General features: G+C 42.7%; 1 protein-coding gene across 4 annotated transcripts in view; it reads left to right on the top strand.

Annotated features, from left to right (window-relative positions):
- EGFLAM (EGF like, fibronectin type III and laminin G domains) overlaps window positions 1–20,069 on the top strand; it is a 179,664-nt gene that overhangs the window by 76,270 nt on the left and 83,325 nt on the right. For 2 of the 4 annotated variants that reach the window (XM_053591940.1, XM_053591950.1), the window contains exons 4-6: window positions 1,994–2,020; window positions 9,396–9,513; window positions 10,703–10,838. In XM_053591940.1, the coding sequence (XP_053447915.1) occupies window positions 1,994–2,020; window positions 9,396–9,513; window positions 10,703–10,838 (281 nt within the window). The remainder of the gene's footprint in view (window positions 1–1,993; window positions 2,021–9,395; window positions 9,514–10,702; window positions 10,839–20,069) is intronic. The other 2 variants (XM_053591956.1, XM_053591966.1) reach the window with 1 other exon arrangement.

The raw sequence follows: 20,069 nt of genomic DNA, 5'->3' as shown, positions 1-20,069 counted from the left end.
TTTGCTACGAAGAGTTACTTGCTTTGGGTGCTGCTGCAAACAGAACATGGGTAATATATACATACCTTCAACAACTTTCAAGATAAATATCATGACATTGGACTGAATTCGGTAAATTTAGTGACTATGTGTACAGATGGTGTACCTTCCATTACAGAAAAAATGAAAGGTTTATTGCACAGATAAAAAAAGTATTAACAGGGCTGCGCCTGTGGCTCAAAGGAGTAGGGCGCTGGCCCCATGTGCTGGAGGTGGCAGGTTCAGACCCAGCCCCAGCCAAAAACTGCAAAAAAAAAAAAAAAAAGTACTAACAGATGCAGATGCTCTCATTTCTTTTCATTGTATCTTGCATTAAGTGACACTTTGCAACAAGTTACAAGTATTAACTATTAATGTATTCATGCAAATGCAACATGGCATTGTCAGTTTCAGAACATGCTAAAGTTAAACCATGAAGTATTCAGTGTGGATTTGCTGCATCATTCAAGTGTGTTGGCTATCACAGGGACAGGTGTTAGCCAAAATTTTATTTCTGCGCAAACAGATAATTAAATTTCATGAAGAACAGAATCAGCAATACAAATTATTCAAAAAATCTTTCTATAGGAATGCAGCATTTCTGCATAATACATGTCAAATCAAAAGGACTTGAAATTTTCTTTGCAAGAGAAAACTAAGTCTATGCATGATAATGTGGCAAAAAAATCCAAGCATTTCAAAAAAGTTATCTTTTTTTCAAAACTCTTCTTCAAAAGGAAATTTCAGATAAACAGTTCCCCCAATTAGCAAAGGTCATTGATAAGCAGGATTATATATGCAAATCATTTGAAGAATGCACAGCTGTTACAGGCCTATTAATTGGAGAATACAATAAAAGGTTCACTGACTTTGAATCATGACATTACACTCAAATTATCGTGAGCCTCGCCTAGTTGATATCACCAAGGCAACTGAAGAACAGGTAGAATTCATTGAATTCTCAGTAGATGACCTTTTAAAGTCATTGTTTGATACCAAGAAAGACACAATCGAAATATGGAAAAATGCAGTAGACTATTCACACTTTCTTGCTTTTCAACCACTTATTGTTGTGAATCTACATTTTTCCACCTAACAGTTAAGGTCACAAATGACCGCCACCCATCTAGAAGATTAACTGAAACTGTGGACTTCCATGCTACAACCAAATATTCAAATATTTTTTGACAAAAAGCAGACACAACAAAGTTATTAAAAGAGTAGTTAACTTTAAAATTAACAAATATTTTTTATTTTTTGATATTATTAAGTATATAGTAGTTAAATTTTTAAATAATATACACTTTTAAGTATATCTTAACTAAAGTTTCTTGAATGCAGCCTTATTTGATTATAGTTAAATTAACATGGCCTTCCAACATGAAAAGGCTCTCCACCCCTAGGATATAAAGGCAGTGAATGTACAAAAGAGGATGGGAGTATCTGGTACAGCGAATGGATTCTGGATTCAGAAGACTTGCATTCATATTTCTGCATTTTAACAAACCAGCTATACAATCTAACTGGGCCTCAGTTCCCTCATTCACATAACTGAGATTCCAATAATATCCATGTCATAATATCATATCTGTGGTTCTCAAACTCAGCAAAGTATTTTATATTTTCAGGGAAAAATGGCAACATCTACTACCAAACTTTTGGATGTAACTATTTCATAGCATAATTTGTTTTTACTGAGACGCTATGGGTACCTTAAACAGAGAAGGTCTGGGAACCTCTGTGCTGTATCACATAGTCCTACAGGACAAAAAGGTTGTAAATATTAAATAAGATAGTGAAGGCAGAGCCCTCAGGACAATGCCTGGAACAGAATAGGAACTTAGTAAGTGGTCAATATAATTCATATTGCAAATATTTGCTTGGCAGCACAGAGTGGAAGGGGCAGGTTCTATGGGTTCACTTTAGTCCTGCAAGTTTTCTATTCATGTTGCTTCTGTTTTTTTCTCCTCTCTAGGGACAACGTGATCATCAGACAATTTTTGTAAGTATGTTTTAGAAAAGTTAGACCTCTGTCCCAAACCAGGATTCAGGAAGTCTCTTGTTCTCAAAATGTTGATTTTCTTGCATGTCCCTCATACCATTAAGGCCCAATAGAAGATGGTTGATTCTAGTGTAAACAGGGACTGCTGAGTATTTGAGCCCTGAAAGTTAAGTTTGCGAACTTGCTGCCATGCACTTACCTTGGCAGCACTGTGTAAACAACTCAGTAAAGTTTCATAACTGTGGTATATCTGTGTCTCACATCATATGACGATGTCTTGCTAAGTGGTATTTATTATTGTTGTGTGATTTTGTGTGTGGTACAACAACTTTGATGATCATTTAAGAAAAAGAGATCTAAAATTGCTTTGAAGGAACTAGATGCTGGCGTTGGTGCAAAGCTTCCCAACGGGAGCACTTCGAAAGTGACTGTAGTGATATTCAGCAATGAGGTGTGTAGGATTTTTCTTTTTCTAGGATAAGTTTGTGAACTTAATTGTCAGACCTCATAAAAGGTAAATTTTTAATCATTTAGAAAGAAGCCACTTTTGTCTTTGCATGTCCTCCTTCATCTCACATGGCAGAATAAGGTTAAGATGAATACCTTTAAAGTGTAAAGCAATTTGAGCTCTGGTCCAAGACTAAATGAAAGAGATGGAAAAGGAGAGAAAATATTGAACTAGTGAGCATCACTTTGAAGGAGTCCGCAGCCCTTTGAACCCCTCCTTTCCTTATTCCCTTATGCCCCCTAACAATTCCAGATTGTCTTTTTAGGAAGAAAGGACCCATTACCTAAAAATGGTTGATAAAATTTTCTAGATTGAATGCCAAACAAGGGAGGGGTTGACAAATGGTTGGTATGATATAACTGATAAAAATCCAAAATAACCTGGCTGATAATGTGAAATTCCTTTTTTTTATTAAATCATACCTGTGTACATTAATGCGATCATGGGGCACCATACACTGGTTTTATAGACCATTTGACACATTTTCATCACACTGGTTAACATAGCCTTCCTGGCATTTTCTTAGTTATTGTGTTAAGACATTTATATACCACATTTACTAAGTTTCACATGTACCCTTGTAAGATGCACTGCAGGTGTAATCCCACCAATCTCCCTCCCTCTGCCTCCCTCCCCCCTCCTTTCTCCCCCCCGCCCTCCCTCTCCCCCTTCCCCCTATTCTTAGATTATAACTGGGTTATAGCTTTCATATGAAAGCCATAAATTAGTTTCATAGTGGGGCTGAGTACATTAGATACTTTTTCTTCCATTCTTGAAATACTTTACCAAGAAGACTATGTTCTAGCTCCATCCACATAAACATGAAAGAGGTAAAGTCTCCATCTTTCTTTAATAATGTGAAATTCTAATGCTTTGTTTGATAATTTGCCTTCTAGGGGCTTCTGATTTTATTAGCATGTCACACCCATCTTATCATATTCTTAGACGAACACCTGTAGGTTTCATCCTAGAAAGCAAAACAGTCAAACAAATAAGGAAAATGTGATAATTGTTTTAGAGTGATAAATACACATAGAAAAGGATGTTTAGACTGGTGGTCTCCAGACTTTTTGATCATGCATACCATCAGTGTAAAATATTTGAACATATGCCAATATGCGTATATTTATGTATTTATAAATTATACATGTACTACTGTAGTAGTACATTCTGTACCTTATAAAATCTCACAGAATTTTAAAGAAGGAGATAAAACAGAAATAGAAAGTTCTTGTGTTTTTTTTTTTCTGGCATTTTAGTAGATTGTTCTGCCTCCTTCACCCCCAGGGGATATACCACCACCCTACCATAGAGTCCCCTGGCCTGGCTGACCCAGAACAATTATTCCCTTTGAGTTTTATCCAAGGTTAGAGAGAGAAAATTTAGCCTGGAACTAAAAGCACCTAGTTCTCACTCTCTCGTCAGAGTAAAGATGACCTTGGGCAAAGTCCCTGGGCTCCTCTGAATTTCTCTTCGAGTATAAAATGAAAGGATGGACTTGCAGTGGCTCCCAACTGGGGGTACCTTTGTCCCTTAGTGGGCATCTGGAACTGTGTGTGGGCATTTTAGTGGAAAGCATCGAGGATGCTAGCTTTCTTGCAATACATAGGACAGTTTCACATAAGGAACATTTTTCCAGCCCCCCAAACCAATGCTACCCCCGCTGCAAAACCCTCAAAAACAACTTCCTGTGAAGAAATAGAAATTCCTCCAACTACTGTCTCTACTCTACTCCGCTCTGCCTTCCTTGGGGCCATTGCAAAGAAGATGCTTGAAAGATAGCACTTTTCTATTTCTCCAGTGTCTTCCCAATTGCTGTTGAGACGACCAAAGCCCAAAACTTGCAGGGGCAGCTGTAAAGTTAAATCCAAGTTTACCAGCTATCAGTGGAAGTTGTTTTAGATGACAAGTAGAATTTTGGTGTTAAATCTTTGGCCCAGAGAGGCTGAGTGGCATCCCTAAGACCACACAGCTAGCTAGGTTAGCAGCGGAACCCATTTCCTGGCTCCTGCTCCAGAGCTTCACCCACTTCATGCCTCCTCTCAGCTGTGCTCATCTGGAATAGTTCATAGGACAACCTCTAGCTTCATTTCTGAGTCATCTGGTTTTCTAGCAATAGGAGAAAAGAACAGCGTGTGAAGGGGTAAAGTGAGGTCTGAAATCAGCCAGAACCACTCAACATGATTTCCTCAATGCAGAGGGAAACATATTATATTTAGTAGAGAATATTCCCAGCTTTTCCAGAGCTGCTCTTCCATGGCTACCTAGGTTGTTTTGTATATTGGGTCCTGTATTAGGTAGGACATAAGCTTAGCAGGCCAGAATCTCAAAATAACAGTGATTCTAACAAGATGTGCAGTTATGTTTTCCCCGTGGGACTTTTTGGATATCCAGTTTAGGGCTCTTTTGGAAGCTTTTCTCAAAAACCCAGACGCCTTCCATCTCATTGGTCTGCCAAACTCCGGTGCCCTCCTCCCAGTGATCTAGAATGGGCTCACTACCACATCTGCATTCCACCCAATATATGAGGAAAAGAGGAAAGACAGGGAAGGTACCCCTTCCTTTTTAAGGGATATCTGAAAAATTGGCCTCAGCACCTTCACTATTAAACAGAATCTAGCCACATGGTCACACCTAGATGGAAGGGGGGCAGGGAAATGTAGTCTCTCGGTGGCCAGGGCCCACCTAAAATGTGAAGATTCTATTTGAGAAAGAAGAGAATGGATATTAGGGGACAAGTCATCCAGGTCACAAACTGGAAAAGGCAGTTGGTCCTCTGGAAACCCAGGTGCTAGCCTGAGAATTAGTAGTGCTATGTCTAGGAGTTAAGTGATTGGAAGCATATTAAGCCATGCTGTGTTTTATGAGGGAAATTAGACCCACTGTTGCCCCCGAGGGCAGTTATATAAACTCTCTGTATCTAGTTTCATCACTTATAAAATGGGGATAAAAGGACTGACATCTAAGGTCACGTAAGGATTAATGGAGGCAGTGGTACGCAGAGGTCTTATAAATTCCAGAATGCCGGGTAAATGAAGACTATGATGATTATGTCAAATCATAAGATGAAAGTTGGTTGTTGTGGCAAATCTGGGAAGAAGGCAGGAGCCCTGAGGAAGAGCTCACTTGGTTCAAAGTTGCCTTAGTTTCGTCCTTTGAGCTCAGTGAAATGACTAGCCTTGCTATCCTTTTCTATAGATGTAAATTCACTGACCACATGACAACCACCTGTGGCCTTCAGGAGACAAAGGAGGCAAATTTTGGAATGGGTTTTGCATCTCATAAAAAACTAAACAAACGCAAAGCATGGATTATTTTGCAGAAAAGCACCCAACTTTGCTCCCTGAATGGTGGGGGAGGGACCTGGGGAGACTGTTGAATTCACTCTGGCCTCTGCTCCGAGAAAGCAATTTCTTTCACTCTATTTCTCACTATCTTGTGTAGAAGTAAAGTTTTGTTGTCCACAAAACAAAGCAAAACACTTTGTTTACTTTGAAAAAGACACATTCAGAACCTTCTCTAGTTTGCTGCAAGGCTGAAGTGATATTAAGATGTCTAAGGGCAGAAACAACAAAGATTTTTAGAACTGTGCGGTATTTTACTAAAAATTGAAAGGATTATCTCAAGTTACAATGTAGTGGAGAGAGATGCCACTTGAGAGATGCCAGGGGAAGACGTGACGGTGGAATCACTGAATTCACTCCCTGTTTTCATAATCTAGCCACTCAGTCCCCTGGGCCTCAAACCCTTGTGCTGGATTGGAAACCGTTAGCTTCCAAGAAGGTAACCTCTACCACTCAAGATGCACTCAGGTTGGAGGTAGCACTAATCTCCCATATCTATTAAAGGATATCAGTGTTTTTTAATGTCTACAAATATGATTTTTCTTGTTTTTTAATAGCAACATTTCCGATACATTAATGTGCGTATTCATAGCTAATTAGCAAAATTTGGTCTTCAATATTTATAAATATTTTTTGTTGATTTAAACATTACTTAATATTTTTCACATGTGTCATCCAGTTAGAAGTTGGGCTTTGGTGTCAAACTGAGCAGGGTTCAAATCCCCACTTTGACCCTTGCTAAATACATGTCCTTAAGCAAGTTGTCAACTTCCCCAGGCTTTAGTTTCCTCCTCTGTAAATGAAACTCAGAATGATACCTACCTCACAGGATTGAAGAAAGAATTAAATAAGGCTAAGTGTGCAAAGGCCCCTTGTCCCCAGAACAGAGAAAACACCCCATAAATGGCAATTAATGATAACTGTACTGGGTATTGGCTCATAGCTAATCTCTGCCATAGCCCGTGAAACCGTATCACCTCAGCCATGTGTCACAGAGCATAGCGACTTCCCAGAGGAAAAGGGTCCTAAAGTGAAAGCTTGGAAGAGCATCGAGTTGGTTTTAAAGTATTTTTCTGCTTCCATGAGAAAAGCCTGAAGGAGCAATTTGGAGAGGAATGAGCACCAGAGTCTTAAATCTATTTGCTATCTCCGGTCTGAGTTCTGCAACCACCAAACTCGATATCAAACCTAGGGACAGAAAATGGACCTTGGGTGCACAGATGCTGAGGGGAGCTCTGAAGGCAGGTCCATTATGTTCAACATAAGCTGCAGGTAGAATGGAGTGGGGATAAGGAGTAGGGAAAGGCAGGCTGGAGATAGATATCCTCTTGGACAGTATAGAAATAGCTCAGTTAAGGGTTGGAAGGGGTCTGAACTAGGGCACGGAGGTGGAAAAGAAAGGGAGCAAGTCTGGAAGGCACAGTGGGGGCAGCTGGGAGCAGGTGTGCGAGGGGAAGCCGGCCATCTCCGGAACTGCGACCCAGGGCCTGGGCTAGGAGTACCGATGCTGTGAGCTCAGACAGAGGGGCCAGTAGTGTAAGCTACTGTCTTGAGGTAATCTGTTTCAGTGGGACTTCTTGGCTTGATTTCTTCCTTTTGTTCATTCACTAGTTTTTTTATTCATTCACCAAAAAGTGTTGCTTGAGCATTTGCCCTATGTCCTATATACTATGCTAAGCTTGGGGACACCAGAGAAATAAGAACCTGCTTCCCACCTTTCTCATCTTTGAGTTGCAGAAGGGGACAGATCAACCGACATTGCAGTACAAGGAGAGTGGTGCGAGGCTGAGAGAGCATAGAGGAGGGGCATCTGACCAGACTGGGGGCTGGGGGTCACAGGAATGAGGTAATGTCTCAGCTGAACTGAGTCATAAAGGAAGAGTGAGGTTGAGCCAGGCAAGACTAGGGGGAAGGGCATTTCCCACAGAAGGGGCAGCAGGTTCAAAGGCCCAGAGGCACTGAATGGCATAAATTTTAGCCCTGCCAGATGTGGGATTTAGGAGGATAACTATAGCATAGGCTTCTGGAGTCTGCACTGGAGACACACGTGTGGTAGCATTGGTGGTGGGGGAATCGGAGCCTGTTTTAATTAGAAGGACTTGGTCTTAAATGGCTGTAAGGACAAAATGACCCAAACACATTCAAGTGATACAAAAGGTGGAATCGGCTGTGTTGGTGACTTACTGGAGGATGTTCGGGGAGGAGGGGTGAGTACACACAGAGGAAAGTATTAACAATTTTTGGCTTGGGTAATGAGAAACAGAACGCAAGAGGTGGAGAAATGTTTTGTTTGGGTTTGGGTTTGGCAGTAGGAGGAGGAATGATAAGCTGAGCGTTGGTTATGTTGAACTTGAATTGCTTGGTAGTTGTTAGGTAGAGACATTCGAGGGGTAGTCACTTACTCTTTAGCACGGTGGCTTTGGGGACACAGCACTTTCTCCAGAGCCCAAGGTGGAGCGAATCCTCTTCAGCTGTTTGTCTGGGAGATGTTGACACACACATCCTTTGATCCTAGTGGTTCTCAGTGGGGGTTCCCCGAACCACCAGCAGCAGCAACACCTGGAAACTTGTGAGAGCTGGGCAGTGCCTGTGGCTCAAGGAGTAGGGCGCCAGACCCATACAGGTGGAGGGTTCAAACCCAGCTCTAGCCAAAAACTGCAAAAAAAAAAAAAAAAGAAAGAAACTTGTGAGAGCTACAAATTCTCAGGCCCTTTCCCAAGATCTACTGAATCAGAAGCTCTGGAGGCCAGGTCTAGCAATTGTTACAAGAAAGCTTCCTGGTCATCCTGATGATGTTTAAAATTCGAGGGCTAAAATTTTAGTCCCTATTTTATAGATACAAATTGAGACCCCTGTTTGCTGTTTTGGCTAATCACTGAGCCTCTGTAGTTTGCAAATGGAAAGAATTAACTGGAAAATTCCAGCCCTGGGAAAGATCATTACCTGCATTCCAGCAGCCTCCTACTTTAATCAAAGAATTCTGATATTAACAGCAGTATTTGCCAGTGTGGATGAGTCCCAGGTCTAGGACAGGGTATAGATTTCAATAAAGGGTAATCCTCCAGTCTTTGGAAATACATCGTGGGGTTTTCTTTCTTTCTTTCTTTTTTTTTTTGGAGACAGAGTCTCATTATGTCAACCTTGGTAGAATGCCGTGGCGTCACAACTCACAGCAACCTCAAACTCTTAGGCTTAAGTGATTCTCTCGCCTCAGCCTCCCAAGTAGCTGGGACTACAGGCACCCACCACAACGCTCAGCTATTTTTTGGTTGTAGTTGTCGTTGTTTTGGTAGGCCTGGGCTGGGTTCAAACTCACCAGCTCCAGTGTATGTGGCTGGCACCCTAGCCGCTGCGCTACAGGCGCAGAGCAAATTTTAAAACTGGGGCCATGCCTACACAAAGCAAAACAATCTAACCCAAGCACTTTCACAGGAGCCTTAAGATATGAACTTCATAGAAATTGTACAATTTTCCTAAACAGAACTTCTGATTCTTGGAACCTTTCTTGTTTGGTCATTGGCAGGAGGAAGTGATTGGAGATTTGAAACCAGGCACTGAATATCAAGTGAGCATAGCAGCTTACAGCCAGGCTGGCAAAGGGCGGCTCAGCCTACCTCGACATGTTACCACTTTGTCCCAAGGTAAAGTAAGTTCAAGGGCATTAGTAACAGAAATATGATGGGCTACTTTTCATTGATTCCATCATTCAGCAAATGTAAAAGTAAGGACCTACTACGTGCCAGGCACTATGCTAGACTCTGGAAATTCAGTGGTAGATGAGAGCAAGCACAGCTCCCGCCCTCTCTCGTTAGTGTGCAGTTAAAGATGGTGATAAAAGCTACCTGTGCTGCTGTAGGAGGCACAGTGTAGGCGTGAGCTGTCAATCCCTGAGTAAGTGGAGATCTGATGGGGGAGTAGGCATTAAGGAGGCGAAGGAGGGTAGTGGGAGAAGAGATTTATAGGCAAAGGGCACGTAACAAATGCTTATGGGGGGGCACCATTCTGTATACAGGGCCATGGAGGTTGATGATGGTCATTGCTTGCATGTGCTCTGTGCTGGGAAAAGCAAATGTGGGCAAGTAACAGCAGGACATCTGAGGTCTGCACGGCAGGCTGGGGCACACAGGAGGGCACCTTCCTCTGCCTGCAGGCCACAAAGGGCTCTACACAGAGTCATATCTTTGGCCCAAATTATGCAAAATGCATACAGTTTTTCCAGGGAGAGAAAGCAGGAAAAATCTTCCAGGTAGAAGCAGTCCTGTGAACAGAAGCTGAGAGGTGTGCTAGCCTTGGACATGAAGATAGAAATAGCAGTCACTTGAGATGATGGGACCTTGGGGGCTCCCACATCTTTGCACATGAAAGCACTTCCCAAATGTCCCACCCTTTCTGTGTATTCTAATTGTCAGAGGGCAAAGCACACACACCCAGGAATTGCAAGTTGGTGGCAGTAATGCTAAGCATTTAATTTTCCTTGTTGGTAAGTATTAATTCTCACATGCAAACAAAGAAAAAAGATTGTTAGAGGTGGGGGTGTATTGAAGGTTTTCATGGGTCCATACCACTGTCTGCCCCTGGTCAATGGCGGGGACATAATTTACTTGGATTTGCAGTCAGGGGTGCTGGGGGAAAAGGGAAGACCAGCTCTCATCGACTCCACCCTATGTGGTGGATCCATTTGTGGTTATGTTTCTGTATTTGGTCTGGGCTTCGAGGCTGTTTTGAATAGAGAAGTTCTGGCTGTACAGTGCACACATGCTGTTTATGGCCTGAACTTCTCCGGTGGCTGAGACCCCAGCCAACTCTAGTTGTGTTTGTCGTCCCACCTAGATTCCTGCCTGCCTCCAGCAGCGCCGCAGCAGCCACACGTCACCGTGGTTTCTGATTCTGAGGTGGCCCTCTCTTGGAAACCTGGTGCAAGTGAAGGGAGTGCCCCTATTCAGTACTATTCCGTGGAATTCATCAGGTAAGTCTGTCCCATTCCAAAGCCCAATGTGTAGACCGCAGATATTCCAAGCTTGACGTAAGACTAGTGGGGGGGTCATCTCTAGATCAGGTGCGAGTTCAAGAGCAGACGAAGGCTCAGAGGTCCAGTGCACAACTAAGACCAGCCCTGTCCCCACACTGTTTTTGCTTCTGGGTCATTTGGTAAACTTGTCCACACTCACCAACCTCTTTCCCATTTCCCTGCCACAGTCAGAGACTGGTCCAGGCTCCCAACACTTCTGAGGCATTATTGCCGACAAGCCTGCCTGCATTTCAAGCTTCAAACTAGCCCTTCTGGCTTTGAAACATATGAAAGTAAATGTTTGATGACTTTTCTCAGGGGGAGGGGGAAAGAAAAGCCCTTTAAAAACAAATGCAATCTACTGTTCCCTTCACGTTGGTATTGCCTAGGGACAAGTTTCTTGATTTAGTTTCAACATTTTGTTCTTGTCTCCCCCTCTTAGCTCTTATTATTCAGTTTATCAGAAGGTATAGGAATGATTAGAAGCTCTCATAAGAGCTTACAGGTATGAAAACATTGATTCTCAATTCAGTGATGCTATGTAATCTTAAGAAAGAAGAAAAGAAGGAAAGAGAGAGAGAAATAAAGAAAAGAAAGGCAAACAAGGGAATTCCGAATCTCAGGGCTTTCCTCTGAACTCGAGCTGCTGTTTGACTTTGAACTGAAGTGGTGGCTGACGAGTGAGCGTGAAAACAATGTCTGTGGACTTGGTATTCTCTTCATTAAAGGTGCTGGGGCTTGTCTGAGCCCTGCTGCTTCATGGATTCATAAAGAGACTGGTTCAGCGCCTCATTTCTGAGGCTCTTTGAAGCTGGGACCAGGCATTCTGCCCACATGAAATTAGCTCTGCTTCTGCTCCTTGGCTTCCTAGCCTATTAACCCGGTAGTCGAAAGCAGGTGTCTGCTTCTTCAGAGGACAGGAAGTGCACTGAGGCTAGGGTTCAATCCCGAGTGTTTCAGACAGGGCTTGTTGAATTGCAAGTGGAAGAAGAAGGAAGGAGAAGATGAGGAAATGATGTACTGACTCATGACTGTAAAGTCTACAGCCAAATCTAAACTTGTCACATCTGCAGTCTGTCCCCATCCCTCTCTCGGCTTTAGTGGCTTTTCAAGAGACTTCTCCCATATGGTGGCAAAATGGCCACGGGCACGAAAGACCTGCAGTTTTCGACTCCCTACTGGGAGGAGCATGGCTGTTCCACCATGGACCCAGCAAAGTTTTGATATTCCCTCTAATTTGCAGGTGTAGCCCCCTTTCCATTCTCTGAGCAACTCATGTGGCCAGAGCAGGGAGAATTCATTGATTTGTCAGGCACTTGTTATATTCCAAGCTCTGGAACTATTAATAACTGATAGATCATCAAACTTGGAGTACATGGATTGAGTGTTCAGGAGGATTGGATTCTTAAAGCAAAATTGGGATACAATTACTGAGAAAAAAGGGAACAGGTGCTAGGAAAATTGAAAAGAAAAAAAGAAACAGAAAAACTACTCTAACGCCTAAAACCATCCTTCATTGAGTATAATCCACACTACCGCAGAGCTGGCAGGCAAAGCCTGGGATATGGCGAGAATAGAAAGATTCTAATCATTCTGTTTCTGATACTAGTTAAATATGCAACATTGAAAATTCTAAAACTTCAGCTTTCTCATCTGTAAAACTTGGAGCAAAACTTAATGTTTATAATTTACCTACACAAGTAAATTAGACAACAAAAGCAAAATGTAACACTTTGCAATTTTGAAAAAAAATGCAAGCTTGTGGTAGCTGAGCGGTTTATCTTTGCAACTCTGAGCCAAGATGAGAGTTATCATTATTTAAGCTTGCTCTGTGTCTAGTATATTGGCAAAAGATAGAAATGGCAGTGTCTTTACCTTGGTGCACATCTGAAGGTAAAAGACGGAAGAGTGTCTTTGGATTCAGAAGCAGAAGAACGGAGAGGGGGGCTGCCTCCCCTGCCTGCCAGCCACATGTCCCTGTGCAGGCCACGTCCCCTCCTGACCCTCCATGCCTCTCAGAGTGTGGGAGCCGCTAAAGCAGAGCCCCAGACAAGGACTCAGGTGCAAGTAGTTTATTTGGAAGCAGGAAGGAGAGTGTGGGGAGAATGAGGCGAGGGCAGATGTGTTGCTGAAGTCACTGCTGCAGGGATGGGTCTTCACCGCAGCCTTGGTTCCCCTGAGATCTCTCTGGAGCTTACAAAATTCCTCTCAGATTGTGCATTTCCCCACTGGCATCGTGTTCCCATGCCATTTGAGAGCTTCCCTGTGCTATATTGTCAAGCGGTTAAAGAGGGGAGCCCAGAAGGCAAGGGGGGGGGTGACAGGAGCCCCGTAAGTACTTGAGGCCGGCTGTGGGCTGTGGGAGGTGAGTCCGACTGCTCCCAGAACCGTCCACACCATAGCTGCTGCTGAAATCAGAAGTGGGACGAGGAGAGGTGACTAGCCCCAGAGACAGCCGCTGCAAACTCCTTATCTGCACCACATGGACAGGCCATGACTTCTCCCCACCTCATAGTGTGTCATTAGGGGGGTCCACGAGAAACGGCTTCTTAGATGTTGATACTTTACAAACATGTGAGGTGTATATGGGTGTTGTGTCCCTGTATTTAATAACTGTAATTCCTTTTCAACAATTTTAACCTTCAAAACTGTCTATAACATCCAAGGAGCTCAGTACATTTTTAATTACACATCCATTCAAATGAACTGTCAATATACTTTCTGTCTATTTACTTTGACAAAATACCTTTAACAAACCTTCACATTTATAATTCCCGGACATCCGGGAGCTCTAAATGGAATCTGGTGATACAGGGAAAGCCAGCCTCGGTTGCAACCCCTGTAACTAGGAATTCTGCCTCCGTCTCTTTCAGAATATGTAACTCCCCTCAGCTGATTTTATCTTAGAACCTCCATTTCCCCAAAAGCAACCCTCCCTGCAGGGTCACTGCTCGTAGTTTTTATAACATGTGTATGCATTGCAGACATTCTGAGTGCCTTGGTTTCCATACTGTAATACCACCATTTCTCTTTTCCAAAAGAAGGCATTTTGACTTAGTGGCTCAAGTTGCTCTCCAAGGGGAAATGACTGGTAGGCAACAGAATTAAAACAAGAACTGAATTCTCCTGACTTCCAGCCCCAGTGCTCTTTCAACAAAGCTTGATATCCCTTCGTGTCTGTGACCCATCTTCACACATGGAAACGTGGACTCAGCTGCCCTGAGTCCTGCTAGCTGAGGAAAGGGGAAGCCTCATCACAGGGCCCTTTGTGAAAAGGCCCTGTTCTATAAAATTTGAGTTCAGTCAAAAGGCCACACTCAAGGATCAAGAAGGCCACATGTGGTCCTAAGGCCACAGGTGCCCCACCTGTGTTTGGGCTGCTGTTTGATGTTGTTCCTGAAAGAAAGCCTTCACAGCTTGCTGCAGCATTTAGTGTTTGGCTGGGAAATAAATCCATCTGTAAATGACTCAGAGTCTGTCCCCTAGGGGAGTGCCTGAGAATATGTGAAGGGAGCTTTCCTGGGCTCTGCTTCACCAAGTGCATTAGTGTGGGCAGAAGGTTTGTGTCCCCTGCAAGATTTGTATGTTAAAATCCTGATTCCTAAGATGATGGTGATTAGCTCATGAGGGCAAAGGCCACATGAATGGGAAAGAGCCCCAAGAGAGATCCCTCACCCCCTCTGCCATGTAGGGACACAGCAGGAGGACGCCATCTATGAACTGAAAGTGGCCCTGGACCCTCACCAAACACTGAATCTACTGGCACCTTGATCTCAGACTTACCAACCTCCAAAACTGTGAGAAATAAATTTCTTTTGTTTATAAGATACCCTGTTAGTCATATTTTGTCATAGCAGCCTGAACAGACTAAAATAGTATGAGAGGCTTTGGGGAGCCAATTTTTTTTTTTCCCTAGACAGTTCCTTTCAATGTTTAATAGTGAATTCCTCTTCCTCCTTCCTGTGTGCTTCCCGGGTATAGAAACACATGTGACAGGTCTCTGTGTAGCCCAGAAATTCCTTGTCACGTTTAAGAGACAGCCTTTTGGCAGGCCAAGGCTAGGAAATTGTAGAAATTGGTTTATCCCCAGAGGTAACCATCTTCATGTGAAGTTCTCATCTAAATTCTGTCACTGAGGGATTAGGTTGGCATTGGCAGGTGTTTATACACTGGTTACTCGTCTTATTTGCTACGCAATAGGGGTAATGATAGCAAAGGCATTGTTAGGAGATAGTCTAACAAAAAGTATTTTAGAAAAATACTTAACTGATTAATAACAGGTTAACCTGAGAAATTATACTAGACTAGTGTATGGAAGTACTATTTATTTGCTTTTTGTGATATTTCAGGTATACTTTATATATTTACAATGATATCATAAATCATGGGCTTAGGACCAAGCAAAACTTTGTTCTTCGTCTAGTTTCTGCTTCTGCCTCTCCCAAAACAGAAGACATCTGTGATCTATGTTGTGAAGGTGCGTGCTCTCTGTGAGTGCGCCAGAGGAGAGTTTGGCCACAGGCCCAGGCAGGATGAAGGCTTTTAGAAAGCAGAAATCTTCGTAATCATCCCCAAAGTGGGCCTGGGGGCTATTTATTAGATTCTTTGCTAACAGTAGATTTTTAATTTTTTTTTTTTTTTTTTGGCCGGGGCTGGGTTTGAACCCGCCACCTCCGGCATATGGGACCGGCGCCCCACCCCTTGAGCCACAGGCGCCGCCCTAGATTTTTAATTTTTAAGCAGTGTAGAAATTGAAGAGCCAAATTCTAAGGAAGCCCGCAGGCTGTAACATATTTTGCAATGTTTTAAAAACTTTTACCTGCTGTTTTAGAACAAACAACAATAACAACAACAAAAGCCAGGTATTTGAGGTGAAGGAGAATATTTCTTTTCTAAAATGATACTGAAAATTTCTTTGTGGGCAGCAATGCTTAATGTTTATTAAAATAAAAATCAAGCATAAATATAGCTACCTATGTTTTGAAATATTTTGGCTATAAATATCTGAGAAAGCTCCCCCTCCCCGCTTCTGCCTAAGAATTTCCCCAGGGCAAGTGCCTTTCATATAAAGTAAAAATATCTCCTATGGTGGCAATGAAAACCACAAGCCTGAAAAATGTCCCCCATTGCTGGTGTTGCAGTTGGGGTGCCCTGTCCCTCACACGCTCTTTATCAGGTCGGTTAAAGGTGAAAAATAGTTTTTAAAAACAAAAAAAAAGAAAAATAGTTTTTGTTTAAATTAACTCCAGTTTTTCTGTAGTTGTCACTTGATTGGTTAAAATTACATCAATGCATTGCTTTGCAATGTCACTGTCATTGAAAAGGGCAGACTCAAGCTCTCAATGGCTGTTTGCAGCCTTTTGTTTACAAGCCCATCACTGGCTTATTTTAGGCACATGTGAAAGTTCCTAATATGTCTATGTGTGTTTTAGGGATACAAGTAAAGAAATGTTGATCTGTAGATCTTAATATAAGATAGTTAATAAAAGAGAAGGGCAAGGCTTCCCCTTTTCTGTCATTCGTATCTTTCTACTTAAATAATTCCCTGGTCCCTTGCAGATGCCATCCATCATAAGACTTGCAAAATTCATCCTCACACAGGGCTATTTCTAGGCTGATTGCAATGCCTAAATATTAGTTTCATTTGAGAATCTCAAGGTCATGCAACATGGGTGGGTTTTAAAAGGTATTATTGACAAATTGGTATTCTTTTTTTGTGTGTCAAAAGTCATTGGTCTTTCTATCCCATCATAAACTTCCTTATTCTGCAAGTAACAAATGAACTTAATTAGTGTCCTCACAGGAAGGGACCCTGCCAAGGCCATTACTAGAAATGTAGGGCAGTCTGGGATTCAGGATGGAAGCTGAACACATCGTGGATTTTCTTTGAATAGTTCTAAGAGATGATGTGATTTGACTCATGGTCAAGGTCAAAAGCGAGGAAGGTTAAAGGAGCCTTTCATTCAGAATTGAGACGTATAGTCTGATTCATGGCATCATCCCTGAAGTTTAAATTTGTCCAAATGTGGAATCAGAAGTAACAGTTCTGAGCCAGCCTCTAATCTTGGTGAAGTTGCTTAATTCTAATGTTCAGTTACTTTATGTGTAAAATAAGGCTGGACCATGTGATCCTGTGACTCTGATTATTTATTATGATGACACAGGTGAGGCAGTGTAGTTTGGTGGTTTAATACACAGGCTCTGGGCTGGACTCCCTCGTGCAAGCTTGTCTCTACCATGCTTAAGCTGTGTGATCTTTGGAAGGTTATTTAACTTCTCTGTGCCTCATACAGCAGAATGGGGATACTAATTTCCTTAGCTCATAGCGTTATTGTTAAATTAAATGAGTTGGCACACATGAAATGTTAGACATGTGTCTGGCCCCTAATAAGTGCTCAGGGTAAACTCCTCCTATTATGGCTTTCCTCATGGGGTTTTCCTGCTTTCCTGCATAGCTGTGTTTTTCCTGCCTGTAAATCTTCATGCTTGCCTTTGCTACAGGGATAGCTCTTCTACCTCTTTATTGAGCTAACTCTGGGTCACCCTTCGGGACTCCTCCTTAAGTGTCACTTTCTCCAGGAAGCCTTGCCTGACTACTTTCTGTTGGGAGGCCTGACAGGGGGTACATGAACCCTCCTCCTCCTCCTCTTCTTCTAAGACAAAGGATGCAAAGGACCTAGATAGCCCTACCCTGAGATTCCCACCAGAAGACCCTAATCCACAAAGCAGTGCTCCAGGCAAGCTGTGGAATTTGCCCAACTCCTGTGGCCCAATATAAAAGGGGTCTCTAACTGCCCTTGGGTACAGATACCCCTTTTCAATAAACTTGACCTAAACCTCCTGGCTCCGGGCTCTGGGCACCACCGCTGCACCATCCATCTTCCTCTGCCCCCAGACGAGGGTAGGTGCACCGGCAACTCGTCCCTCATTCCAAAAGTGGAATATGGCACTTTTTTTTCTTTGAGACAGTCTCACTCTGTCGTCCTGGGTAGAGTCCTGTGGCATCATAGCTCACAGCAACCTCAAACTCTTGGGCTTAAGTGATCCTCTTGCCTCAGCTTCCTGAGTGGCTGGGACTACAGGCGCCCGCCACAACACCCTGCTTGTTTTTCTATTTTTAGTAGGGATGGGGGGGGGGTCTCACTTTTGCTCCTGCTGGTCTCCAACTGCTGAGCTTAGGTAGATGGACCAGACTCGGCCTCCCAGAGTGCTGGGATTACAGGTGTGAGCCACTGCACCCAGCTGGAATATGCACCTCGAATTAAGTAAACATTCCATGTCAAATAGATGCTGGCTTGCATAGGGACACAGGCAGGCAGGGGCTGAATCTAGAAAACGCACTCAAAAGAGTGGCACATGGAGGATTTTTTATGTCCTTTTAACCTGAGCCACATGCAAATATATGGCTATCCCAGAAGTTATTTGCTTTTAAATAAATAATTCAAAAAGCATTAGCCACAAGTGGTTCACCGTATCCTTTACTGCTAACAGAGACTGCAACAGTTATCAATATCTTACTGTAGCAACTGCAGAAATAAAAGCTAGATGAAACCCAGCATGGATCGCACCGGAAGTTTTTCATTGCTATTGTTTTCTCGTCATAAAAGAAAACACCAGTGTATGGTAACACTTCATATAATACCGACATGAATAAGGCTAATTTGTAAGTTCCCACTGTGATTTTATTTCCTCTGGAACACAAACACGTTTTAGGGCTCTTCCTGATAACTAAGTGAATTGCCATCTTTCTTCATAGCATTTACTAGAACATGGAACAAGAATTGGGCAGATGACTGCAATATTTAAGAGTGATGCAGTCCTGTGTTGGTTTTCTAGCTCCCAAAAGTTAGAATTGAAAATAAAGTATTGAGCTTATGCAATTAGTTAATTTAGGGGGAGAATGGGGGAAAGCAAACAAAAAGATTCCTCTTTCTTGTGCTGTTAAGTCTTCCTTACCACCAGCATTATAATTAGATATGAGCAAGAATGGGCTTGCTTGGTTTCAGCAGAGGTTTCATATTACAGCGACAAGCAGTGCTCCACGAAAGATATTTTTTGTTTGTTTTTTTAGACAGAGTCTTATTACGTCGCCCTCAGTGGAGTGCTGTGGCATCACAGTTCATCGCAACCTCAAACTCTTGGGCTCAAGCAATTCTCTTGCCTTGGCCTCCGGAGTAGCTAGGACTACAGGCGCCTGCCACAACGCCCGGCTATTTTTAGAGATGAGGTGTTGCTCTGGCTCAGGCTGGTCTCAATCTGGTGGGCTCAGGCAATCTATCCCCTTGACCTCCCAGAGTGCTAGGATTACAGGCGGGAGCCACAGTGCCTGGCCTAGGATTCTGTTTCTAACCTTTAGTTTTGAAATTGAAAATCTCAGAATTGAGTTCCAGATGGGTGCCTGGTGCCAGAAATTCTGGAAGCCATCAAATCCCATCAATGGAAGGGAAGGGCTCTTCTGAATGTATTTGATTGCACACGTCTATAACTTGATCACTTAAAGGTTCAATCCCTCCTACCCTGGGCATTCCTGATATAATTCCTGGTCGGGCTGATGAGAGTTGACATCAACTGAATTCTTGTGGAACAGCTTTGGGAGCCCTTTGTAAACTGTGATAAAAGTGTGCTGTTTGGGCTGCTGCACCAGCTGGCACAAAGGGCCTGCTGAGTTTATCATTACCCCATTGTATCCACCTGTTTGTCATTTGGTTAGGCTAAACCAATTTGTAAATAAAAAAGATGGCTGAAAGCTAACAGTCCAAGAACACATCTCTCTCTCTCTCTGTCTATTTTTTTTTTTTTTTTAACTGACTACTCAGTGATTGTTTGGAACTTTTCTCTGCAATTCATTTGCTATAGAGCAAATCCTACATAAAAACAGCCTGCAAAAAAAAAAGACAGAGGATCAGAGGCGCTTCTAAGCATGAGGCTTTCTCTGGCCCCTGTCATGTTCACCCGGGATAATCTATGGGATCATGTCTCTTCTCTCAGAGGAGGGTGTTTAGCCGGCAGTCTGTCAATTCCCCAATTCCCCAGGGCTCCCTGGACTTTGGGGAAAAAATTTGATCCTTAGTTTCACACACTTAAATTTAGCATTTCAAAAATTTCTGTGACTCAAAATTTTCACAGGTATTTTTTTATCATATTATAATTGTTGAACATGTGTCAAAATACCAGTTACGCTTATCACTA

The sequence above is a fragment of the Nycticebus coucang genome, chromosome 1 (genome assembly GCF_027406575.1).
Source record: "Nycticebus coucang isolate mNycCou1 chromosome 1, mNycCou1.pri, whole genome shotgun sequence".
Lineage (NCBI taxonomy): Eukaryota > Metazoa > Chordata > Mammalia > Primates > Lorisidae > Nycticebus > Nycticebus coucang.
Note: the sequence above shows the minus strand (reverse complement) of the source record. Positions and strands in the feature narration are given on the sequence as shown.